The following is a 27,865-nucleotide window of genomic DNA, read 5'->3' on the forward strand; positions in this document are numbered from 1 at the left end:
TTTTATAGAAAACTAACTTGGGTTATCAAACTGCTAAAAATTCACAGAAAATCTCTTACCTGCTGTACATGGATGATCTGAAGTTATACGGAAAATCAGAAATTGAGATCCAGTCACTGACCAATACAGTTCAAATTTTCAGCACTGACATCAGCACAGAGTTCGGCCTGGACAAATGTGCCACAGTGGCACTGAAGAAAGGAAAAATTGTAGAAAGTGATGGAATTAAAATGCCCAATGGACAACCATCAAGTGCCACCAACACAAAGGGTTAGAAAACTTCTAAAAAGTAAACTGAATGGCGGTAACACCATAAAGGCTATAAATACCTGGGCCATACCCATCATCAGATATACTGATGGGATCATAAACTGGACACAGGCAGAGCTGGACAGCCTGGATAGGAAAACAAGAAAACTGATGACCATACACTATGCGCTGCACCTGTGTAGTGACGTTGACAGGCTATATTTGCCCAGAAAAGCAGGTGGCAGAGGACTTTTGCAAGTGAAGCAGACAGTCGAAGAAGAGAAGCATGCTCTGGCAGATTATGTGAAAGATAGTGTTGAACCAGCTTTGATGGAGGTCAACAATAGGAAGCTGCTCAAAGTGCAGTAAATGAAGGATCAATATAGGAAAACAGCAATGCAAATTTCGGGCTGACAGCTGGTGTAACAAAGCACTGCATGAACAGTTCCTTGAAAAAATCCAAGGAAAAGTAGATAAGGAAAAGACCTGGTTATGGCTGACCAACGGAACACTGAAGAAAGAGACAAAAGGCCTGATTCTTGCAGCCCAAGAACAAGCCATTAGAACGAATGTAATCAAAGCCAGAATAGAAAAATCTGCTGATGACCCCAAATGCAGACTCTGAAAAGAAGCGGATGAAACCATCGATCACATATTGAGCTGTTGCAAGACAATTGGTCAGACTGACTACAGACAACGTCACAACACAGTCGCTCAGATGGTCCATTGGAACTTGTGTCACAACTACCATCTGCCTGTAGCAAAGAACTGGTGGGATCATAAGCCTGAAAAAGTGTCAAAAATGAGCATACAAAACTACTGTGGGACTTCCGAAAACAGACTGATGAAGTTTTGGAACACCCATTGTGGAGAAGAAAAAAGTATGGATCATTGACATTGCCATACCTGGTGACAGCAGAATCAACAAGAAACAACTTGAAAAAATCACCTGATATCAGGACTTGAGAATCGAACTGCAAAGACTCTGGCATAAACCAGTGCAGGTGGTTTCAGTGGTACTCCAGTGGTACACTGGGTGCTGTGCCTAAAGACCTAGGCAAGCACTTGAAAACAATTGGCACTGACAAAATCATCATTGGTCAGCTGCAGAAGGCCACCTTACTGGGATCTGCTCGTATAATCCACCGATACATCACGCAGTCCTAAACACTTGGGATGTGTTTGACTAGTGATTTGTGATATGAAACCCAGCATAGTTATCTCGTTTACCATGTACACTGTTGTTTTTTGTGTATAATAATAAATGATAATACAATTGAAAATAATATGAGGCTTAATACTAATTATTCAGTTTGCTTTGCAGCAAGCTTATTTGCCAGTTTATGTTTTTTACTAAAGGAATCTAAAAAAATAACATTCAGTTGGAGGAATAAGTATGGGAAGATATCATGTATGGGAAGAGTGCTCCATGAGTTTTTATTGAACACATTGGCATTCTGATATACTATTCAGAACATTTTCATGCTTATTGCTACTAGTAATAGGTTCTTCCAAGTCTAGGGAATCATTTGATAGTGTTTGCAACATGAGTTTGCAACAATCCCAGGTTGTTGGATTTAATTCAAGAAAATTCAGATTCAATTTATCTCCTGATCATGGTACAACTTTGGGTCAGTCACTGTCTCTTGGCCTAACCTACATCTTTCTGTGGGGACTTTGAAAAAAGTTCCCCAAGTGAATGATAAAGATGGTGGAGACTGGTAACTTTTTGTCTGTTTTTCTAAGTACTACAAGCATTCTGATGTAGCTGGATGCATCATGAAGCTGGATATATCAACAATCTCTGTTGAATCACATAATCCTGTTCCTTCTGGGGTGTTGGAGAATATCATCTCTATGGCCCATTCCATTTTGGGGCAAGCTGTCTAAGGAGATCCTCCCAGGAGAAGCTGCTATTAGTGTTCCAGTTCTGTGAAATGAGGGGGACTGAAACCATACTTGATGTTTTTCCATTGTATTGTCTATTTCTGGAGCAATCTCTCCCTCCACATGGATAGCCTCCGAGCATGTGGTAAAAACTGAACTCTTCTGGGTGGTGGCTGAATAAAGACTGTTCATTGTGGCTGTTCTGCTTTTTTATTATTATATTACACCCTTATTTATTGTCATCAATATTGATATTTGGATGCTATTTTTATACATTGTGAGTTCTGTGCAGTGGAATTTTTATCTGTTCTATGTGGTTCTGTAACCACTTGGAACAAACAGCCAAGTTTGTCAGGAGTCAGTGGAATATAATTTTAATATATAATGTACAAGTAGAATTGGGAAGGCTATTCCATTTCTTCCTCCAATTCAAGCAGCAAAATTATTAATCCTACCAGCAATTAAATGAATCTTTTGAAGGATCCAGAGAAAATATATTAACCATCCCCTTCTATTAGATTTTTTAAATTAAGAAAGTAAGAGGTGAGGCTTATTCATCTATTACTCCATTATTAATTTATCAATGAATGAAATATTAAGATCAATTTGATCCATACTTAAATTAACTGAATAAGCCAGTAGCCAACAGGATCACTACCTGCTTTCTCAAAAGTATTTAGCTGACAGAATTTTTTTTAATGAACTTCTAATGTATGTTGGCAGCACGTATATCCTCTTATTTGCTCCTTATTCATTTGCATGACCCTTCCTCTCTAGTAACAATGAATGTTGATACTCAATATTAAGCTTCCTTTAATTTTCTTTGTATGTGGCAAGGTAAGGAAGTTCACTGGGATTTATTTTTGTATAGTTTGCACTGTTAAGTGCATCTAACTGAATTAAGAAATCTGGTACCTCTTTCATTTCAGGGACAAAAAAGGATGTTGAATAGTATACTCAAAGGGCAGCATAGCTGTATTACATCTAAGCCATTAGATTAAACTGCATGGGTTTTTTTTTAAAGTCACTTATGGCAGACATAATGGTTCGACCAATTTAAAATATTTTATGCTTTATTGGTTGCAATTGGAGAATTAAACATGTGCTTAAATCTCCCTCAGTGAAATGAGTGATACTGAAAACTTAATGGGCTTGGTGTCAGTATGTATCATGGTAAGCCCAAGCATCTGATACTGAACTTCCTATTTAATAACAACATTTTATGCTATGGCATCACACAGAATGTCAGTTCAGATAGTTGTTGCCATTACGATCTCACAGACCTTGGGGTCATTCGTGCTGCCTTAGGGATCAAACCCAAAGGCAATATAGATGGAAACAATAGTGTTGGTGACTATTAAACTAAGGAAAGATTGAGAAGCCAAATATATATTATTGTTAGAGAGGTCACTCAACTGCTGCCTCCTCCTTCTTCCTCTAGCCCTTGATAAAGAGGCATCTAAAGCCCCCTTCCATTCACATCAATTTACCCACTATGGCTCCAATCTAGATCATTAAATCTGAATGAATTGGGCTTCAGCCAGGTATTATATTGCCTTTTTTTCATTTACATTAAATGAATCTATAATACCACTTTTGGATCATCTCAAATCAGGCTACTGCAAAACTTGCACAATCTAACGTGGATATTTACTATTTTCATCTGGCCTTTAGAAACACATCTCCTACAATAATTTTAAAAAGGAGACAAAGTACGTATTGTTTTTCTTCCACTTTTATTAAAATACAAGGAGAAAAAAACAGTTCTATAAAGTATATGGTCCACACAGCACCAATATTGTAACATTTTGCTCATTTTTCTACAGAGAGAGTATTTATGACATTTAAGAATAAAACAAGCATACTCATAAACAAATGTTCACCACCATATTGACCCAGGACTCATATCAAATGGATTTCAAACACATCCACATTTCTAAACCCAGAGATATAAGAAGAAAAAAGAAATGCCAGTATAGAAAGCATCTGATCACCAACTGAGTGTGGTACTCTTTTGTTAGTGGTCTTCATGAAAACACCAGCATCTCTGTTTCATCCAAACTTCTCATCTTTGCAAACCAGTCTTGGGTACAGCTAAAGTTTGGTCAATATGGGTTCTGAGTTGATTATGGTAAAGAAATGAATATGACTGGCCAGTATTCCCTACCTGATACATCTTTTATTGCTTTGGTTATATTATTGAATGTAGGTTTTAAAGATCTAAAGCCAACATCTGCCAACACAAAAGATCACACAGAATACCAAATAAGCTCACAAAAACATACTTTACGAAATACCCTTCATATAAGTGATCTCACCTTAAGCCTTCTCACAGATTTATAGTATATTTCATTTTAAAAAATAGTATGAATCTGATTCACTGATGTGCCTTGTCGTAAATGTAAAATATAAGCAAAGTATACTGCTATTCTAATGTTAAGATGCATGAAATCTGTTTTTCACAGATTATATTTTCACAGAGCTCAAAATACAAGACAAAACAGAGCTTGCTTCCTAAGTGGCATCTAAGACTGAATACTAGATCTGCCATTGTTTAGAATGGTTTGGATCTATCTCTGATCATACTTTATTTCAAGTCAGACTGTTCTGGATAACACTGTGGCCTCATCTACGCACTTTCCCTGTCTCAGCATTGAGATGGCCTGTGAACTGTATGTTGAGGACATGTCCTCCAGATGGAATCGCCATCTTGATGTCTGAGACTGAGACTGAGGCAGACTGAAACTGGATCAGTGATCTGACAGAAAAGTCATATTTTCCATTGGAAAATGCAAAGCAATTTCCCAAGTGAACATTCTGATTTTAGCAGGAGGAACCTAAGAAAGATTGACAACCTGCAGCGACTCATTTTGGAAGTATGGAAGCAGTGCTTTTTTCAAAAAGATATGTTTTCCTCCATTTTTGTGGCCAGAAGGAAAACATATCATCGTGGGGTGGGAAAAAGAACTAAATCTCCTTGGACTACACTGATCTTTTAAAGATTGGCCAGGCTCCATGCCAACTTGAGTGCAAACTTGTAGCTTTGCATGACATTTTTCAAATTACAGCTTTTGCCCCAGTTCAAAACATAAAACTGCAAACTATATTCCGACAATGAATTATTCCAAATGAAAGCAGTGTTCCTATCTTAAGAGTTATCTGTTTTTGTTGAGGTGAAGATAAGCCCCATACTGATTTTTCAGAGATTCTTTGAACCCAGTTGAATAATTAAATGGAATGCAGGAACACCATTCTATGCTCACCTGCCTATACATATGTTGTTTGAGAAACATTACATACACTAAAGTTTAACTGTCTAAAATTTGAGAGCTGTTTATTTTATTTTAAAGTCATGATAATCCAAGGGCTGCTTCTTTTCAGTATGGATCTAAAACCTTCAGTACTTCTTTCACTAATAGTTTTGTATGGGATAGAAATACAGTATATTCTCCTCTAGATCACCCCTCCTTTCTTTTTCAGAGGAAGAAAAGAAAGTGCTAGCACACAGAGCTTTAAAATGTTAGTTCTAGGTTGCTAATTAAGGAGAGAAGCAACCTAGAACTACGGAGAAATTTCCTGACATTCAGAACAATCAATGCAACGACTTGCCCCAAAGAAGTTGTAAATGCTCCAACACTGGAAGTTTTTAAGAAGAGATTGGACAACTATTTGTCTGAAATGGTATATGGTTTCCTGCCTAATCAGGGGGTTGGACTAGAAGACCTCCAAGGTCCTTTCCAACTCTGTTATTCTGTATCTTTTTCACAATTATGGTACTGATCGATACATCAAATAAAATTTTTTGTATGTGCTAAATTGTATTAAAGGTTAGTCATTTTCAGCCCATTTGAGTTAAGGCATACTCCAGCAATCAAACAAAATGTTTTGGTTTTTCTCTTTTATAAAACTCTCATATAAAAGAGAGTTAATGGGGAAAAGGTTGAAAGTTTGCAATGCTCAAAAAGAAAAAGAAAACCTTTGCAATAAATAATGAATACAAAGAAGAGCATAAAAATTATACCGTTTTTTTGTAACCATCCAAAATAGTGCTTTCGTTTTGTTTTGCTTATTCCATTTCCATACCAGGTTTGAAAAGAAAGCATTTATCAAAAAAAGAGAGAAAGCAATGGAATAATTTGAATTATTCAAAACATAGAATTATTTACATGAACAATAAGGTTTTAATGGTATAAATCAGTGGAATAATGAGATGTGCGCTAAATGTCTTCTTTTTCTTAAAAAGATACAACATTCTATAATCTACTGTAGTTCATTTAGATGTAATCAAATGAATAATTGTAGTTTTCTCAGGCTGCTGTATCAATTCATCTGAGAAGGTACTTGCCATTTTGATGTGCGTAAATTTGGGTTCAATAAACATAGTCAATATGCAGAGAATGGGATTTCAGAAGCAACCAGATGTCTTATGGCACCTGAATGTCTTAACAAACTCAGTTCAAACTCTAAATTGCCATTCTTGTTTAAAAGTTAATTTTTTTTAGATATACAGTAGGGGAAAACCTCTTCATCAGCACAACAATTCTTCTGGACTGAGCCTTAAATGGGATTCAATCTTAAGTCAAAAAGGCTGCCTGAAGCCGAATGTTATATTAAGTGGATTAGATAACAATCCTAAAGTGTAATCCACCTAGAATATGTCTGCCTAAGTATTAAATGAATATAAATAAAACTAAGGTCTTCAATTGATAAATTATATGGGTAGTCCTTGACTTACAACCAGTCAATTAGCAACAAAAGTTACACTGGACCTTGCAATTTAGGTTTGAAGTTTTTATGACAGCCCACCCACCCACCCCAGCTGTTACATGATTGTATTTGGGGCATTCAGGAACTCGCCTGTATTATGACCATTTGTCTCACTATCACACAACTGTTATTTATACATTTTTTTGCCAGAAATCAGCAGTTACGACTGGTTTCCGGCAAAAACTGTCCATTGCAGACAATGGTTTGCCTAACAACTATGGCATTCACTTAATAATTGTAGCATTCACTTAATGGCTTCAGGGTTTGTTTCATATCCACTACATTTACTTAATTACTGCCACAAAAACATAAAATTGGGCCTGTCCTCTGGTGACCTTGACTTACAATCAACATGCCATATTGCAGAAATTCCAGGCTCCATTACAGTCATAAATCAAGAACTACCTATATGTTATAATGGCAAAGTAAGGACAAGTTAAAGAAAAAAAACAATTTAAGAGAAACATTAAGGAATCTGTTCACTGGAAGATCATTTTTAAAAGAATGTCACTGAAATCATTTGCTAAGAAATATGTTTTGCATCCCTGCCAACAGGTTACTGTTTTAAAAGATGAGCATTTAATTTATATTAATGATTGCTTGTTTCATATTTTAGCAATGATCCCATCCTAAATTAAAATACTACTTTCCTGCAACTGTCTGCCTCTATACCTTCAACAAGTCCTCAAATTTTTCAAACTGTAACAACATATGCCATCTCCTCACCCTCCATCTGTCAGCTTTTTAGTACATTCATTCTCAACTCCTCTGACATCTTTCTCTATAATTGTGTGCCCCAGTGTTGTATACCTGTAAAAGAGAAGCAAAGAAAAAAATGGACATAGAAAAAAATAGCATTCAAACTCCACTGTCAAGTTTGTATCCTTTCATTGGAGAGAAACATTATCTAAAATATGTGTTGAGTATTAGAAAAATTCTTGACCAATATCAGAACAATGGTTCCACAAGGAACTAATGAATTAAAGGAATTTTAAGTCTTTGTGGAATTTAATTGGTTGGTAATGCTTTCTTGCCCTTCTCTGAATTTTGTCCTCAGAAAATGACTTTTACCCCTTCTCTTTTCTTTCACAATATTTATGTACTTTGAATAAAAATGGGCAAATGGCTTCATTGTGCTAGCAGGGCAACTCTACTCACTGTACTTATTTCAGTGCATCTTGTACAGAACATTTTTCAGGAAAATACTACCCAGCCTTTCTTTCAAAACCATTCTACTTTGTCTTCTTCTTCCAAATTCGAACATCCCAACTATTTCATTAAAACTCCTTCCATTTTTGTCACCCATTTAATGGGTTGGGTAAAGAGACAGGCAGATGAAGAGAGATAGTAGCCATTAGGCCAAAATTAGTATTTAATTAGTATTTAAGGGGAAATTATTATTTTTTTAAATGGAAGGTGGACAAAGGATTTGGCTTTCTACTGTTCTGCAGTTCATCAGTCCTAAAGCTGAAATCTGTTTCACATTAAATCTATGTGGTTAAAACCTAATTTCAGGTTATTGGGTAGAAGGGCAAACAATGCATCAACGAGAATTGCACCAAGCCAACCCACATTAATTTATGAATAAATTCTCAATCCCAATAAAGTAAAAAGATACACCACTTTCACCATTTTCAAATGCAATAAATTATTTTTTTAGAAAAAATTATACACTAACAGCTAATATTAATTGCACTGTTGTTGAATTTGTAAAAAAAAAAAAGGCAAATAAACCTGATAGTTTCCATCCATGCATCCAGGCTTAACATAAAAGAAGTTTGTTTCTATAATTGGATATGATTCCGGGCATTCTCTCATCAATCTTCCCAAAAGATTGTGATGCACACAATATTTTTTTCTAACACAGAGATAACTTTTCATTACATTGCTCCGACATTACCTCAGTGCAGAAAGAATGCAAGGTAATGTCCTCATGATTGTTCCTTCTGTGATCCAATACAAAATACCAACCCATGCCACTTCCAAGATCCCAACCACTTTTTCACGTGTAATAATCCACCAGTTTAAAGCTTCATGAGGGATCAGCAAAGGATGAAGATTTGCAGGTAGTATGCACCCCCTGAAATCCTTGCAGGTTTTCCCCCCAAATAATGTGATAATGGGAAGTGAGGTTGCCATGAGATGCGCTTTAAAGTTTAAGTTGAAAGAAAATACTTCAAGTGTTAATTTTTTACCTGAAGAGCTTACTTTCAAAAATTAGTTTATGCTGGCAGGCAGCACAAGCTTTCTTTTTCTTTCTTTCTTTCTTTCTTTCTTTCTTTCTTTCTTTCTTTCTTTCTTTCTTTCTTTCTTTCTTTCTTTCTTTCTTTCTTTCTTTCTTTCTTTTCTTTTCTTTTCTTTTCTTTTTGCAATAAGAGATATTTACCGAAGCATGCTTTTCACAAACCAGTTATAGGAATTGGATATGAGAAATCAATTGCACACCTGATTGCATAACTGTCCTGGATATATCCAGGCTCAAACATAATGAGTCTAATACTGATCTTTCACAACAAAATTCTGAGAATTGGGTTTGGGGCAGACAAAATAAACTGTCAGTTGATTGAGACAAGTTTTTCAACATAAATTATTTCTTTTATAGACATGGTGGAAATCCATTTGAGCTAGATTCTCTGAATTGGCTCAAAACACAATAGTCTTCACTACTTCAAAATTATTAAGAAATTCACTTTGGGGGATATAAACTAAGATTCAGAACAGCCCAAGTAATTTCCATGATGACTGTTGCTAGGAGATATTTCAGCTAAATCATGCAATGCAGTGTTAGCGTATAACCTGCTCTTACAGAATTCTTTGTCTTTGAAGCACTGAAAGAGTTAGAATCAAAGTAAAAGATTTCCAAGCTGTACTACATTGCAAAAACAAAAAAGTATTATAGCAAAGTGAATAGCGGTTCTTATTTTCAGCAATTAAGAAGGCAATTAACTGTCCAATTTATGGATGCTGGAATCTGGAATATCTACGAAATGGTACCTCACTACAACAAACTAAAATAATTATTTCATGATAACTGGCAAGCTTTAGGTTCTGAACATGCTATGATGGAATGTAACAGGACAATTTCTGAAGGACGACATGATTTTTTAAAGCTCAGGATGTGATATATCATTTTTCATAAACCTTGAAATAATGGTTTGGTGTGCTTCCACTATCTCATGGCACAAAAATCTCAGAAGACTTATTCTATGAAAGGGGAGGGAATCTCAGCTCCTTTTTCAGAAAGCTACTGGGAATTCATTGTTGTTTGTAACCACTTTGTGCATTTAAACTTTTTACTAGGCCTGTTTTTCCCCAAAGGCAGAAAAATCCTATTCAAAACAAAATGCAACTTGTTTTCTTTTTGCATTATTTTAAAAGGACAGTCCTCTTGACTTCTTATCTGGTAAATTTGGATTTCATCTTTTCCTGAAGTTTTGCTCCAGCCAAAGTCGAACCTCTTGAAGATTGTAGAAAAAGGGGCCTTTCCCCCCCAGGTAAGCAATTTTTTGTCTTTGTATAATGCATACACGCTCAAAGGAGACTCCATAAGCCACATTGGCATTATTGTCCATGCAATCAGCCACTATCTGGCACTGTGGTGGCAAAGAAAATTTCTTTAGAAGCTGGTGAGCAGCAGCACATCTGTCTTCTTGGTTCCTATGTTTCTTGACTTCAAATGAAGATGAGATACCAGGAGCAGCCCAGCCATCTGATGGGTGAGCCTCATCAATGTAGACTAACAGAAAGTCAGCCACACTAGAGAACTCTTCCACCAACTTGCCAAAGGCAGACAGCTGGTTTGTGAAGGGAGGTCAGGTAGCTGACCCAAAGTTGATTACAAGTGGGCGCTCTGATTTGGCAAAGTCTAAGAGATGGCATTCACTTCCATATTTTCCCATGGAGCTTTTCCATCTGCAGTTGCTGCTGCTTTCAGCAGTACCATTAGGTATGTGGATAACATTGGAATTAGGAGCTTCTCCACCCAATTTCACCTATAAATTAAAACGAAAATATAATCAATTATTATGACTTGCTGCCATTTATCTTGCCTTGCTCTCCTTATTAAACAAAAACTGTTCGCTTCTCCACCTCTAAGCCCATTCAGAAGTAAATTCTAGCATGCACTTCCTGTCTTCCACTAGTTATCTGACAACAATTATACTATACTGTGGCATATATACTAATATCAATAATAAATTAAGAACCAGTCTTTTAAAATAATAAGTCTAATATTTCTGAGACATATAATTGGAAATTTTCATTTTTTAGCTTTTTTTTAAAAAAATACCCAACTATTTAGAATTACGTTCATACACACACACACACACACACACATAACACAATGTTATATTTTTTAACTGAAAAGTGAAACTCATTTTCGTAGCCCAGTGTCAATAAATGTATGTTTGGAATCACATTATAGATGAATAGATGTGTAAGAAATGCTAGAGATTATGTTAGAGGATATATATTAGTTGGGAACATGAATGCACATATACTTTTATATGGAGATAATACCATCTTGTTCTTCCTTTCATTGAGAAAAATGATCCAAAGCTATTTATTTATGACAAAATTATGTGAATTTATAAGATTAACACTTCATTGGAATTTCCAGGATTAAGAGTTGATTGGAACAGGAAATTAGAGTCAATCAATGAGATGATAATGAAGTGTAAATGTGGGAGGTCCTGCCTTATTTAAAGAACAGAATTCTAAATAGTTACTATCAAAGTCTGAATTTCATAATAGAAGCATTATATTTGTTCATTTCTTCAATTTATATATGAAAATAAGTGTCACAGTATGAACAAATGAGGTTTCTAAGGATCTCTAAAAATCAGTTGTTGATGCTGACTAGGCTGGATAATATCGTAAAACTATTTGCAGTAAATAAAAATAAAGAAGTATAATTTTTGATTGATATGCTTAATTGGGTCCTCTATCTAGTTTTAGGTGTTGTGTAGAGAACATGACACATTTTGGGTCACGTTAATGTAAAAATATTAAAAACTCACATGTGGTCCTGATGGAATCTGTCCTTAATCATTTTAATGGAATTATAGAAAACCGAGTGTAGCCTACTCTTTTCATTTAGGACTGCTATCATGAGTCCCCTTAGTTTTTTCAATATTTTCATTTCTTTAATTTCCTCCAAGGGTTGAGTTTCTAAGTCCCCAATTATTTTCTTTGCCTTTCTTTGGTCCCATTTTAATTTGTCTGAATGTTCTTAAAGTGTAATATTCAACACTGGACTGCGTAGGTGAGGTGAAGTGTGACTAATTCAAAATAAAATGGAATGATTATCATGATTAATATATTGTACTTCTATTGATTCAGCCTGGAACGTATGCACGTATTTATTTATTTTGCAGATACTTTACACTGCTGACTCACATTCAGGTTATGATGAACTACAATCTCAAGGTTGTTTGGACATGGACTGTTGCCAGGCCATATATCCTTGATCTTATTGCTGTGCATTGATTTCATTTTCCTAGATTAAAAAAGAAGAAAAACTTCCCTTTTTTGGTCTATTTTTTAAATCCATTTTTTGCAGTTCTATCAAGATCAATTTGAACTTCATATCTCTTCAACGATTTTAATTATCCTATCCAATTATGTGTCATAGCCAGATTTAATAAGCATTTTCACCACCTTGTCATTTAAGTCATTAATAAAACTGGTAGAAAGTATCTGATCCAGGACTGCACTTTTTGCCATCTCATTTAAAACCTCCCTCTAATTTGATGAGGATATGACAAAAATTTTAAAGTATCCTTTGCAAACCAGCTGTGGATCCACTTAATAGATGTATCATTCAGTTCACAGTAAACTAGCATGCTAATTAGAACACTGATATATATTCATTCTCTCTCTCTTTCTCTCTCTTTCTCTCTCTCTTTCTCTCTCCATCCCTCTATCCCTCCCCCCCTCTCATTAGATAGATAGATAGATAGATAGATAGATAGATAGATAGATAGATAGATAGATAGATAGATAGATATAAATAGATAGATAGATATACACACTGCGCAAAAAAAGGGAACACAAAAATAAGACATCCTAGATCTGAATGAATGAAATATTCTTATTAAATACTTCATTCATTACATAGTTGAATGTGCTGACAACAAAATCACACAAAAATTATCAATGGAAATCAAATTTAGCAACCCATGGAGGTCTGGATTTGGAGTTACACTCAAAATTAAAGTGGAAAAAAACACTACAGGCTGATCCAACTTTGATGTAATGTCCTTAAAACAAGTCAAAATGAGGCTCAGTCATGTGTGTGGCCTCCACGTGCCTGTATGACCTCCCTACAAAGCCTGGGCATGCTCCTGATGAGGTGGCGGATGGTTTCCTGAGGGATCTCCTCCCACACCTGGACTGAAGCATCCCCCAACTCCTGGACAGTCTGTAGTGCAATGTGGCATTGGTGGATGGAGCGAGACATGATGTCCCAAATGTGCTCAATTGGATTCAGGTCTGGGGAATGGGTGGGCCAGTCCATAGCATCAATGCCTTCACCTTTCAGGAACTGCTGACACCTTCCAGCCACATGAGGTCTAGCATTGTCGTGCATTAGGAGGAACCCAAGGCCAACTGCACCAGCATATGGTCTCACAAGGGGTCTGAGGATCTCATCTTGGTACCTAATGGCAGTCAGGCTACCTCTGGTGAGCATATGGAGGGCTGTGAGGCCCCCTAAAGAAATGCCACCCCACACCATTACTGACCCACTGCCAAACCGCTCATGCTGGAGGATGTTGCAGGCAGCAGAATGTTCTCCACAGCGTCTCCAGACCCTGTCACATCTGTCACATGTGCTCAGTGTGAGCCTGCTTTCATCTGTGAAGAGCACAGGGCGCCAGTGGTGAATTTGCCAATCTTGGTGTTCTCTGGCAAATACCAAACATCCTGCACGATGTTGGGCTGTAAGCACAACCCCCACCTGTGTACATCGGGCCCTCATACCACCCTCATGGAGTCTGTTTCTGACCATTTGAGCAGCCACATGCACATTTGTGGCCCGCTGGAGGTCATTTTGCAGGGCTCTGGTAGTGATCCTCCTGTCCCTCCTTGCACAAAGGTGGAGGTAGCGGTCCTGATGCTGGGTTGTTGCCCTCCTACGGCCTCCTCCACGTCTCCTGATGTACTGGCCTGTCTTCTGGTAGTGCTTCAGTGCTCTGGACACTACACTGACAGACACAGCAAACCTTCTTGCCACAGCTCACATTGATGTGCCATCCTGGATGACCTGCACTACCTGAGCCACTTGTGTGGATTGTAGACTCCGTCTCATGCTACCACTAGAGTGAAAGCACCGTCAGCATTCAAAAGTGACCAAACCATCAGCCAGAAAGCATAGGAACTGAGAAGTGGTCTGTGGTCACCACCTGCAGAACCACTCCTTTATTGGGGATGTCTTGCTAACTGCCTATGCTGCCCACCTGTTGTCTATTCCATTTTCACAACAGCATGTGAAATTGATTGTCAATCAGTGTTGCTACCTAAGTGGACAGTTTGATTTCACAGAAGTGTGATTGACTTGGAGTTACATTGTGTTGTTTAAGTGTTCCCTTTATTTTTTTGAGCAGTGTCGGTATATATATATATATATATATATATATATATATATATATATATATATATATATATATATATATATATATATATATATATATATATATATATATATATATATGTTTTCTTAAGTTTTCGGTATTACATGTATGGTGTTGGCTTGGTTGTATTTTCCCGTCATTGTAGTTCTTTTAGTTGTACGTTTCAGCAGAATCTCATCTGCAGAAGAAGCCTGATGATGGCAGATGAGATTGGTGCAACAGACTCATTGAAACCAATACATACATACATCACATACATACATACATACATATATATATATATATATATATATATATATATATATATATATATATATATATATATATATTCTATTGAAGATACTATTATCCATATGAAATTTGGTTTTGCACCCTGACAAAGGTACTGATGATTTAACATATCTTCTTCATTTCATTGATTTCTATTGAGCTTTTTGCTCAAAGTAGCATATATAGTTTCCTTCTATTCCCCCCCCACACACACACAACTTTGTTGTGGCTGAAGAAAAACTATTGAACCTAAGTCATCCTGTAAGCTTCTAGACCAGGTATGTCCATGCAATCAAAACCAGAATTGTCCTATAGTTATTTCTTTCTTTATTTTCAATCCCACCTTTATTATTTTTATACATAACTCAAGGTAGCAAACATACCTAATATTTCTTCCTCTTATTTTCTACACAACAACAACATTGTGAGGTGAGTTGGCTGAGAGAGACTAACTGGTCCAAAGTCACCCAACCAGCTTTCATGCCTCAGGCAGGAGTAGTACTCACACTGGTTTCTATCCTGGTGCCTTAATCACTACAGCAAACTGACTCTCAATTTGTTTTAGATGTAAAACTAGTTCTGTCAGTTGTGGCTTCCTGTTTGTTTTTCCAAATTATAAAAAGCAAGATTGGTATGATAGTACTTCCATTTTGAAGATTTCATTAAGCAATATTTAATGCCATTCTTTAAAAATTGGGAAGAGGAAGCGGAAGAGGAAGAGGAGGAGGAGGAGGAGGAGGAGGAGGAGGAGGAGGAGGAGGAGGAGGAGGAAGAAAGAAGGAGGAGGAAGGAGAAGAAAAAGAAGAGAAGAAGAAGAAGAAGAAGAAGAAGAAGAAGAAGAAGAAGAAGAAGAAGAAGAAGAAGAAGAAGAAGAAGAAGAAGAAGAAGAAGAAGAAGAAGAAGAATTATTCTATATCCAGGATATTTGCTATTATTGTTCTTTTATTTATGAAACCCTCTTGGTGCTGAAACATTGGTTTAATTATGTTCTAACAAAGGAATATTTAGCAAGTGCCTTCCAATCAAAGCATCACAACTGACTCAGGAAATAAATAATACCAGTATCACGTCACCACATATCTGGAAAGCAACCAAGACATCCCCTTGTATGGATTGCATCACTGTGTTTCCACAACAGCAAAAGAAATCTTGTGGCCACAGGTTATCTTTTTAATTTTTTTTATTTTGCTGTTAGAAGTCCTTGTGTTTATTTGGAAAAATTGTCCTTAATGAGACAGGCTTGCCAAGTAAACATTCACAAGGCCTCCTCGGCTCTTGCAACAGAGTAATTAGGTCGGTGCCTTGTTCTGTGCTAGCATTAACCACTCCAAAAAGCCAATCCTGACTAGTAGTTAATGCTTAGACACAACTGGCTGCATCTCCTGCTAATTGGTCTTGATGAAGCTGTAACATTCCCAAAGGTCATCTTTATTCTAGCAGGTTGAGAGATGGGATTGACATCCATTTTGAGGGACTGTTTGGTTTCTTTGTTGTCATTCATTACTGAAGAGGGTGGAATTAACTCTTGGAAAAATACCTACAATGCGCCACAGTGAAATGTCATCCAAAATAAATAAATTAAAAAAATATTTCTCTGCCAAACTTCTTTTGAAATTACAGACAAAGGCAGCAAGAGAGCAGTTCTGAGAAGCAAACCCAGGAAATTTCCCTCACACGCAATATTTCTGGCTCCAGTTTTCTTTTCCTATAACTATGGACTTCTTTTCTAACAAGCTAGTTACATAGTCTACCATGGAGCTGTATGAAAATGGGATTGAATTTCTCTCTCACCCAGTTTTCCTCTGTAGGGAAGATAGGATGTTGAGCTCTGTTGAACTGAAAGCAGCAGTTCAAGTTATCCGTATTTTCTTTGACTTCTCTGCTTCACTCCACTGAGGCTTGTCCAGTGAAAAGGATGAATGCATAATTGATTTATTGATTTTATTGCACCAAGATGAGCTGTGGTTACATAGTTTTAAATTATATTGGGACACATTTAGCTTATACTGACAGCTTCTGGTGAATTCCTCATACATCTAAATATCATCAGATCTAGAATTCCATAAGCCAATTACACATCATTGAAGTCACACTATCATTTATTTGTCTCAGGACTAATTCAATTCAGATCAAAACCCACTGAATCTTACCTATTAGCAACAGATTTAGCTGCCTAAATCAATGTTTTCCAATCTTGCCAACTTGAAGACATGTGGACTTTAACTTCCAGAATTCCCCAGCCGGTTGGTTGAGGAATTCTGGAGATTAAAGTCCACATGCCTTCAAGTTGCCAAGGTTTGGAACTTCTGGCCTAGATCGTTGTCATTACCCTATTAGATGAAAGTTGCTTTGTAAATATAGTTCAAAATGCAGTTTTATTTAAAACTCTAAGGAATCCCTCTTTAATATTATATTTATTTATTTTATTTATTTATTTATTTGATTTGCCAATTGTTTACAAGATAATAAGTATAAGCGTATACATAGTTGTGAATACATGAGATGGGTACATATAAGAAAAATAAAAGAAGAATAAGAGAAACAATAGGACAGGGACGGTAGGCACGTTGGTGCGCTTATGCACGCCCCCTACAGACCTCTTAGGAAGGGGTGAGGTCAATAGTAGACAGTCTAAGGTTAAAGTTTTCGGGGTTTGGGGAAGAGACTACAGAGTCGGGTAGAGTATTCCAGGCGTTGACCACTCTGTTGCTGAAGTCGCAATATTCAGTAGCAAGACCATGATTGGCTTGCTTATGCAGGCAAAGTGAAAAATGACGTGTCAAAGGCAGGGAGACAAAAGTCTGATTCATAAATCACTGACTGGAATTAGAATTGCCAGTGTAGCATTCATGAACAAAATATCCTACCCTTTACACAATTTTCTCCCTCTTTATGGAAAACTTTAAGTCTTTTCAAATTCTCTATAGGGGTTAGACTGTCAGACTGTGTCAGTTCCTTGAAGAAAAGAGATGTTGCCAAATAATCAATGGGCTCAGGCACCAGTCATTTAAACCCAGACATAATATATTAGAGTTATATTCAGAATTCCTTTGAGCAGTCAAAAATATTTGAAGATTTACTCTTTTTATTTCGTTCCATTCACAGACATCCAAGTTCTTAATAGTCTGTCATTTCACAATGATTCATCCAAAACTTCACAGCCACTGGCATGAGAACAGTTCATAGCTACTATTGTGTTGTTTTTTTTTCTCTGACAGGACCCACAATTTTGCTGTGCTCTTCAGTGGCCCTATTCATTATATACAGTTCCTGGAAAGCCACACCTCTAAAGAGCCAGATGCTGGAAATATACTTTTTTCTGAAATGACATTTTCTTACCCTTACCAGGGGCTAGAATCACTACATCTCTCCCCCCCCCCCCGAAACTGACACTTCCCAGTGGTTCAAATGATTCCTTATGATATTCACATAACGATCTTAAATGCAAAAGTTTTGTATGCTTCATCTGGAATAGCAAATCGTTTTATGAAGACTTAAGAACTTTCTTGACTCAAATCAGAGATGGAAATTTTTAATGGCCAGAGGCTGCATCTAACATTTTATAGAGGACGAAGACTAAAGAGGTAATGGAGTTTAGGGGCGTTTAAATAAATCTAAGCCTCAGAATCACAGAATCTTTACAGCAGTTTCTAAATTTTTCTTGCTTCCAAATGATGGAAGCAAGATTCTATTATTTTTGGTACTTGATTGAAAATTGCATGGAGGATTAGGAAGCACTGAGGCTCGATTTTTGATTGCTGGCTTAGATATAACAATTATTTATTTATTCATAGGTCAAATAATTATTTCAGCCAAAAATGAGGATGAAATGGGCACTGTCATTCTCAAGTTAGGAATTATATTATTTTGTCAAAAACAGTGTCAAAGAAACTCAAGCAAGTTATGAATTATTCAAAATTATATAAACTGATCCCATTCTACATCAAAATAACATGAGAGACAATCTGAGTCTTTATTTTCAGAAACATTATGCATATGTTCACCTGAATATTCTACTAAGATTAATTATCTTGCAATATACATTGTTCATGGCTCTGAATGTCATCTTGGGAGATGTTAGCCACTGTTATCAATTAAGCATCCAATATGACTATTTTGGACTTTAAACTACTGGATAAGATTTGTTAAAAATAGAGAGTTTCTTTCACAAGTTTCTCACATGAAATTCAAGGAAAGACACTTTGTTGAATTCCAGGCCAAAATAAGCAAAGATGATGAAATCAAATGGCCTGCCAAAATATCTCTGACCAGTATGTCAAACAGACGTGTTACAAAGAATCCCACCCATTCTTCTTTACAAAATTTGTTCTGTCTTTATACATACCGCTTTTATAATGATGCTATATTCCATCATATTTTTTATTAGTGAGATTTAGTGAGATGTCATTTAGGAAAGTATTGCAAAGGTATTTTCTCCAAGAAACAAATCATGAATAGATGTTAAGCAAGAACTGTTTCTCAGACTTGTACATTCTGACAACTTTCCAAAAGTACAAACTTACACAGAACTTTATATGAATACATGCTTATGATCATATATCAATTTAAGGCACTGAAATGCTTTACCTTTCAATTACAAACATAGAAAATATTGCATGGGGAGAAGTTCTACAAGGTTATTATTGACAGCTAAAATGATCCTTCCCCCACTGTTGGAATAATTTACTGATTTTCTTTACAGTTCTTTAAATACTTCTAAGTTCCCAGGACCAAGTCTTTTCTGAAAGCAGCAGTTATGCATTGTTCAACTGAGAGAGCTAAGGGAACCGCTAAATTAGATTGGAAAAACATGTTGGCTTGCCCCACTACCACCACCAACAAAATTCTTTACCTATACCAGCACCTGGAACAAGAGTTGCCCTTTGACAATTTGCTGGTGATGTTCCAACCCAGCACAATTGCTCTTGCTTGCTGGGTTTTTCTTCCACTGTGGCTTTTTCTTCCACTGTGGAAAGTAAGTGCCTTGAATAGCTATGCCAATTGATACCTAAGAAAATATCTGAGGGCAATATAGTTTAGAGTAGAGTAGAACTCCTATTTCTAGGAGTTAATGTTTTCTTTGTGCCACACATGCCTGATGTGTGCAAGTACATTATTGTCTTTTGGGCCTTGAGATATTTTTCTCATAAGAATATCCTTATCTGAAATCCAGGGTACACTCATACTACTGAAATCCTGGAAGCCTTACAAACCAAGAGAGAAAAAAGTACACCCATTTAAGTAAATTTATGCTGCACCTTTCACTGACTTAATGCCCTTCAGGTTAAATTTCAGTAAAAGGCTTTTTTGTACCTTACACAATCATACAAAATGATTTGTATCATACAAAATGATTCAATTCCTGATCTATAAAGATGAGACTTTAGTCAACTTGATCTTGTGTTAACGAGACCTTCAAGTAGCATTTCTGACTCTGATCTCTGGAATTGTTTGAGGAATCTGTAATCATTGCAGGGCTTTCAGTAAACCATGAAAAGCTGTAAGAAGAGTCATAGTAATCTCTAATCATATATAAACAGAGATATCACTGTATATACTGCACTTTCTGTTCACCCAGCTGTATCAGCTTTCCTGACCTTCTCACTCTAGTTCTTAAAATAAAACTATAATTTAAGATACCATTTTTTACTTCAGAAATCCTCAGAAACCTTTGCACTGACCCACAAATGTCCTCAACATTGCTATTTGAGAGCTGGTCTAGTATAGTCATTAGTATGTTGAAGTTGTAACAGCTACATTGAAATCCACCATCAGCCATAGAAGTTCACCTTTGGGTCAACCATATTTTCCCAGCCCAATCTAACTGTTGTTGTGGGTGAAGATGGAGATAGTTTAATGCTGGAACAAAATGTAGCATATAAGTTTAACAAATACCATAATTTCTTGTTAAGTTAATCAGTGTTCTCTCTACATGATTAATATGGAACCATAAAAAATGGGCATCTAGCTACTGCCCATCTTCAATTAAGCCAGCATTTGATTTCCTGGCAAATTAATACATATAGTAGAAGTATAAAGCGGAGATTTTTCTCTTTTAAAAACCTTGATATGTGATATGGTGCAATGGCACCTTAATCTCAAAGGGAATAGGGAATTTGAAACTCTGGATGATAAAAGACTTCCTACTAATACCCATCTCTTTAGCCATCTGCAGTATCACTGAACCAGAAATAAAGTGGCTGTACTGCCAGATATTGCCAGAGGACCATAGTATTGATTAAGATCTATTAAAATTTGTTGTGTAGATGTAGCATAGCACATGCTTCGCATGCAGAAAATGATGGGTTCAATTCCTGTTACTGTACTTCTACTTTCAACTACAACGTCAGTTTTGAGGTCATGCTGACCTTTCTAGAATAGTAATATAGCTAGCATCCTATTTTTCTACTTTTATGACTGAAACACTAGTTGCTCAGAGATAAGAAAGGCAGAGACTTTTGGCTTCTCTTCTCTTTGGTTTCCCAGAGATCCCTGACCAAATAGGGTGCTGGAATAGATAGGCCTTTGATCTGGTCCAGGAAAAAAAATCATAGTTTATATTTCATATTTATATGAAATTCCAGTTTAATCCTAAGTGACTCTTTCTTTGCAAAGGAGAAGAAGAAAATATCTTTGGGACTTTGGGAAAATTCATACAGACTTGAAGATCAAAGAAAGGAAACTTCAGCGTACTTATTATTGTCTGAACCTTTGGATTCCTTACATTTTTTACTAAGAATAACATCCTTTCTATTTCCTATCCATAAAATAAAGATTCAACCTATACTTTTATTTTCTAACCCCCCACTTAGCATGAGACATCTGCTTTGCAAGTAAAAACTGCTTTATAATTTTTTTTTATAAAACTGGACTTATATGTGCTATACTATTTATGCAATCACAGAATGCCAGCATCCCTGAAAATAATTTTTTGCTGAATGTTATTCCTAACTTTATTCCTGGAATTTATAAAATGAGATTCCAGGGTTGAAGGACAGTCTTATTGAAAAGGGTGACATCACCTCTAGCTCCTACAAAAGACCAACAATGACCTGAATATTGTTTGTATAATTTCTATACATACTGTGTATGTTACAACAGGTCAAACATGGTGGCACAAAGCCTGTATTAGTAATGACATCATTACAATAGTAATGAGGACAAGTGTGGATATCTTGCACGTATATAATAGTTGGGGAAGCAGCAATATGTTTTCATAATATATGGTAAAATACAACTGCCTTTTTCATTCTAATAGTTTAATACCTTTTGGAACAAGTCTATGAAGTACTTTCAGAAACAAGCTCTTTCTTTGACCTCTTCTTCTAAAATGAGAAGTGACCCAGTGTTATAAACCCTATAAACTCTATTAACCCTCATTATGATAATTAACCTTGTTATAAAGAACCTCTCTATGCAACATAGGGTGTGCTTGTCTCCTGGGACTGCTTTTCAAATGACAAGGAGGGAACAGTGAAAACAGAACTCCATTGAACCTGGCAGGTGTTCAAAATGGAAAGCAAAGGTCAACAAAGTTTGATGTAGAAAGTACTTACTAAAGCTGGATACCCAAAGGGAAAAAAAAGAGCAAATAGAAGGAAATCATCAATAACTCTATCTAACAAAACATAATCTGTAACTAGCAGTTTTAACAACAAATTGTTCCATATTGTATTGGCCTGCAAGTAAACTTATTTTACTTTGAATTTTAATTTCAGCATGGCTTCTAACAGAGTTTGCCCACTATGCCAGCTTTCTAAGAACACAACTAAGTTCCTTGTTTCTGCTCCTGGCAGAGATAGCTTGCTGAAGAGAAGGGAAGACACAAGTGCTCAACTCAGAACAGGTGTTAGTGTGATGTTAATTATCCATCTCTAAATATAATCTGAACATCCACTCTTTTAATTATTTTAGTAGAACATTTAGTAGAACATTTTAGTAGAACATCCATGCTTTTAGTTATTTTGCTATGCTATTCTAAATCATATTCATACACATTCTAGGATGCTCCAGTGCAAAATGAGATGTATAAAGTATTGATTTATTTTAAAGCTTTTAGCTTTTCTTTCTTGACACCCTGCTCTCACAAGGGAGTTAACAAGATGATATAATCAAATGAATAAAATATAGCAGTAGATAAGCATTTTGATATTAAGTCTAAAAGGTTGAACAGAAAAAGTATTTAAAGATTACAGTGATAGGAAAAGATTTCCTAAGGCATAGGGCCACCAAAGAAAAAGCATTGTCTTGGATGTCTACTATCAAGGGGTTTTATGATGGATCAGAGCATAAAAAGGGTAACAGATTAACAGAGTTGGGAGGGACCTTGGAGATCATCTAGTCCAACCTCCACCCAAGCAGGAGACCCTACATCATTTCTGAGAAATGGCAGTCCAATCTCTTCTTGAAAGCCTCCAGTGATGAAGCTCCCCAAACATCCAAAGGCAAGCTGTTCCATTGGTTGATTTTTCTCACTGTCAAAAATTTTCTCCTTATTAGGTTGAATCTCTCCTTGATCGGTTTCCATCCATTATTCCTTGTCTGACCTTTGGGTGCCTTGGAAAATAGGTTGACCCCCTCGTCTCTGTGGCAGCCCCTCAAATATTGGTCTAAAATATAATAATTGATGCTGATTTTAATGCTGCTAGGGATTGAAGTAAATACAGACCATCTTTCAATTTACATGGTCTGAAATATTTTTTAAAGAAAACCAGCATTTTCCCTTACCAGCATTTTGCATTTTGCCTACAGGCAAACAGGTCTCCAATACAACCAGTGTTGAATAGATATAATAAAATCCGAGTAACTAGCACCCACAAATATTCTTCCTGCCAATTGTAGCCTGTAAACTAACTTTAACAGTAGTTCATTATGTATCATATTACAGTAACCTTTTGTAGACATTACAAATAAATATGTCACTATAGTTAAATCAGCTTTCTCTAGATAGGATAGCAGTTGTCAAGTTGCTTTAGCCTAATAGGAAAAAAAATTACTGTCATTTCCATATCAGATCTAAGAGTATATCAAGACTAGGTACCTGACCCTTTAATAAGGAAGATGATTCCATTTGGTTCATCAAATATCCAATTTATAGCATTTTTACATAGATTGTTACATATTTTTTAGACTGGAGTAGGAAAGCAACCTGCAACTACTGTATGGCTGCAAATACAAAAATGCAAAAATTCTGTAGAGCCAGAGGAAATTCAGATGCAAAAATTCTGTAGAGACAGAGGAAATACCATTGGTTTCTTCCAGTGGCCAGCTAATTGGGATGATCTATTGACTATCTGAAAACAGATTATTGGTTTTCTGCTGCCATTAGTGGTGGACACAAAGCATTTTTTTTCTAGCAGGCAACTGAATAGTCTGACTATGGTGACTGTGGAATAGGTTAGATGGGCTTTGCTCAAGCACATTAGTGGTGCAGTTGAGAAGAAAATGGAAACACTTTATGAAAATGAGACTCAAGCAGATTACATCATCCTTTTTTCTCCTTATTACGCTAGGCTGTAGGAAAAATCCAGCCATCCCTTTGTAATATGTATGTTCTTTTCATACAAACATAACTGGGAGTTATTAAATTAAATTATTTGCTCATCTTGTCTAGTATAAACCTTTGTTTTGTTCTCCCATAAGCATCTTGAAGAATAGTATGACCTTCAAAGAAATCTCACCTCAGTACTTCTATGAATGATAGTCTTTGTGCCTGCTGCAGAAATGGTTATCTTTTGAGGGGGTAAAAAATAAAATAGAAAAAATTGAAGGGGGGGGGCATAGGTTGATTTAGAATATGCAAGTTTCCAAGAAAATACTTTTAATATGTTCATCTATGTATCAAAGTTGAGTACTAATGAAAATATTGTTTGTATAATTGTTTCTTGGTAGCACGCTTGAAAATTTCAGATGCAAAAAGTGCTTCAAAGAATGCATTGACCAACAGGTGTTTATTAATATATTTCAGAAGAGGAAGAAGAAGAACTGGGCAGAAGAGTTTTAATAACATAATGGTGAAGATGCTATTATTTGCCTAAGGGAAATATTTGCTTGCTTGCTCGTCTACTGGAACTGTTAGTATTCAAGAAACCTAGGCTTCATCTCTTGTAAACTGCATTGGAAACTGCATTGGAAGAAGGAATTCAGAGTTACAAAATATATTTTACAGGTTATTATATTAAAGCCACTATGATATAATGCATATCTCAATTCCACTCAGCAGAATGTTGAGCACCTGATACCCATAGGAGTACTTCCCTCAAGTGCACAGTTCAAAACAGTCAGGATTTATACTACTTCAAAAAGTATTGTGGAATGTACTTCTTCAAACAAGGCAAATACTGTGTTGGGGGGGGGGGTGACTACTCCAGGCAAAATTTTAATATAGGTCAAGATATTAAAATGTCCGCAAATAAATTCATATGTTTGCAATTTTAAATACTTATAAAATCTGATTCTCTGGGACATTTTTAACACCAATATTTTCTGACTGTTGGGGAAAAAATCAGCCCAGTGAACACACCAAATGTTAATGTCTTGAGACTTTTTTTGTTGTTGGAAAGAAAGTTATACAAAGCAACTGGCTGAAATCTGGACACCATGTTCAGTATGGTATATAATAGTATGTAGGTATGCCTATATACTGTTGCCTTGTAGAATGTCTACCCTACAGTTTAGACTTCAGTATAAATTCTGAAATGAAAGTTTCAATATGTATATTCCCAAACTTCCAGATACTAATAACATTCCAGCAAAATATTTCCTGCCACAGGATTATCCAGAAGCGGAAAAATGTTTTTACAGAAATGTAAACATGTTTTGTGTATCTTGAAACATTTCTTGAACATTTTGAGGGTTATTTTATTAAAGAATAATTCCACCTATTAAGGGGAAACATATGCAGAGAGTTATCCCTGGATACCTAAGACTCCAATTTACTCTTGATGATACTACCATGGGAGCTCTCCATGGTGCAAGAGCTCCCTCAGTAGAATATACATATATTCAAAAATAGAAAGCACCTTTGATACCAACCAAAAGCAAGTGTCTTCCCATCTAAGGTAATGAAAAGATTGGATTTATCTATCTCAGGTAACATAACAAAGGCTTCTTTGAATTTTGTATTTGAATTCTGTATGGAATGCTCACCCTAACTGAAAAATTCTTTCAGAGTTTTTTTTTTTTTTCAGAAAATCAATTTCTAGGAATTTAAGTTTTCTGCTTTGTCAGCAACTGGGGAAATACCAAGCCATAAAATTATGTCAATAGGAAAAGTTCCCCCCACAATGATGATTTTTGGGGGGAGAATCAGCCAATCAGTTAATTAATCACAAGTATTGAAAACCTTTGTACATATTCTTCTGAAATTTTTTATGCTCCTCTTGCAAAATGCAAGGACAACCTGCACTTTTTTTTTTTTTGCAAGGGATACATGCATTAGTTCAATAACTGACAAATTACCTTCCCCACTTCACTGATTCCATCTGCAAAATGAAAATTGGGCCAGAAAAACAGTGTATGGCTACTTCCATTTTGCAGATGGAAAAAAGTGAGGTGCAGACGTTTGATTTCCAATTAATTTTGCCTACCATTTTAAATAGTGACAATAAATATATTCCCAGGATTGGTTAATTTTAATAGCTGGCAGTATGAGAAGTTTGCCTGTTAAGTCTGAAGTTCTACATATCTTTGGACTTACCTAACTTTACCATTATATTCACAAAGGAAAGACAGGAAAAATTGTCACTCACTCTGTGTGTGTATGTGTGTGTATTTATATGCACTAGAAAAGAAGTGTTTGGAGGGCACAAAGAAAAATCACCAATAAAGGCAATAGTGCAATCTCTGCTTAGACCTTAATATAGTGCTATTAATTACTCAGGAAGTGATCTCTACAGAAAAGTTTTTAAAAACAGAATAGCTAGACCCAAGCAACTAAATTATGTATATCTCTTAATAAAACAACACTGAAACAAATAAGTTGATACCAAAATTAGATGGCAACTTAATACTTTCTGCACCAAATGCCTAGGATAGTAATATTTACAAATCTTGTGTTCATTTAGTAAACATTGTATCAGCTTCACACACACACACTATCTTAATACCTCTTCCTCTCTGCAGTGGAGCCCAAGGGCTCTCTTCAGATGTCTGGTCTTCAGCCCATGCCTGTCCATAAACCTACCTGCTTGTAGGCATCTAGGAGAAAGCTATTCCAGACGCAGCGTAAGCCCTCTGATGTGAGCATCCTTCGCCATTCGCCACGTGCAGCCTTGGAGCAACTCAGAAGAAGCACCATGTGCTTCAAGAGGACCACCGAGTCATAGAGGGCGAGGAAAAGGCAGTTGGAGAAAAAAACCGGCAGGATCTGAAGTGTGATCAACAGGTCAATGCTTAACAAGCCCATCTTGCTTGCTCTTCTTCTTCAAAGGGTTCCTCTGAGTTCCCTTTTCATACCCTGTGTGCCCTCATGAAAAACAATAATAAAAATAATAAAACATAAGGGGCTTTTTAAAAATTCATAGTGCTCCGTTAGCTCTCTTTCAGAGTTGGCTCAGTTCTCACTTCAGTAGAGCCGCTTAAAAGAAAAAGAAAAAGGGAAGCACCACGCCAACATGAACGTTTTTCCACCCTGAGCTGCTTTTAATTTTTCAAAAACTCTAACTTAAACTACTGTTGTTTTTACTTAGCCAGAAGCCCTTTGCAGTCCTCTAAACAGAGAGAGAGAGAGGGAGGGAGAGGGAGGGAGGGAGGGAGGGAGGGAGAGGGAGAGAGACAGCTGGGCTGCCAATTGCCTGTAATTCTAAAATTGAAATGGAACAGGCTAACTTTCCTCTAATTTTCTCCTACTTCAGTAGTTTTCTCATTCTTTTATTACCGGAGCTATCAGGTGAAATAATACTTTTTTTTTCTGTCAAAGGACGGCTGTAGAGGAAAATCTTTGCACACAAACTTTCTGCTCTTCCCTCGCTGGCTGGGCTGCCTCTGCTCAGCCTCTCTCCCTACCACTCTTCCGTTTCTGCCTCTCGCTATCTGCCTGTGGTACAAAGTGCTTTTCCTCT

The 27,865-nt window shown here is 36.3% G+C and overlaps 1 protein-coding gene across 1 annotated transcript; it reads right to left on the reverse strand.

Annotated features, from left to right (window-relative positions):
• Positions 1–3,853: 3,853 nt before the first annotated feature.
• DIO2 (iodothyronine deiodinase 2) lies at positions 3,854–27,865 on the reverse strand. The gene is made up of 2 exons (XM_026664341.2): positions 26,989–27,865; positions 3,854–10,895 (listed from the first exon to the last, which is right to left on the reverse strand). Exons 1-2 carry the CDS (start codon positions 27,208–27,210, stop codon positions 10,275–10,277), a joined length of 843 nt encoding a protein of 280 aa, XP_026520126.2. The 5' UTR covers positions 27,211–27,865; the 3' UTR covers positions 3,854–10,274.

This window comes from Notechis scutatus, chromosome 1 (genome assembly GCF_049901735.1).
Source record: "Notechis scutatus isolate UNSWTSFEM ecotype Mainland chromosome 1, rNotScu1.2, whole genome shotgun sequence".
Classification (NCBI taxonomy): Eukaryota; Metazoa; Chordata; class Lepidosauria; order Squamata; family Elapidae; genus Notechis; species Notechis scutatus.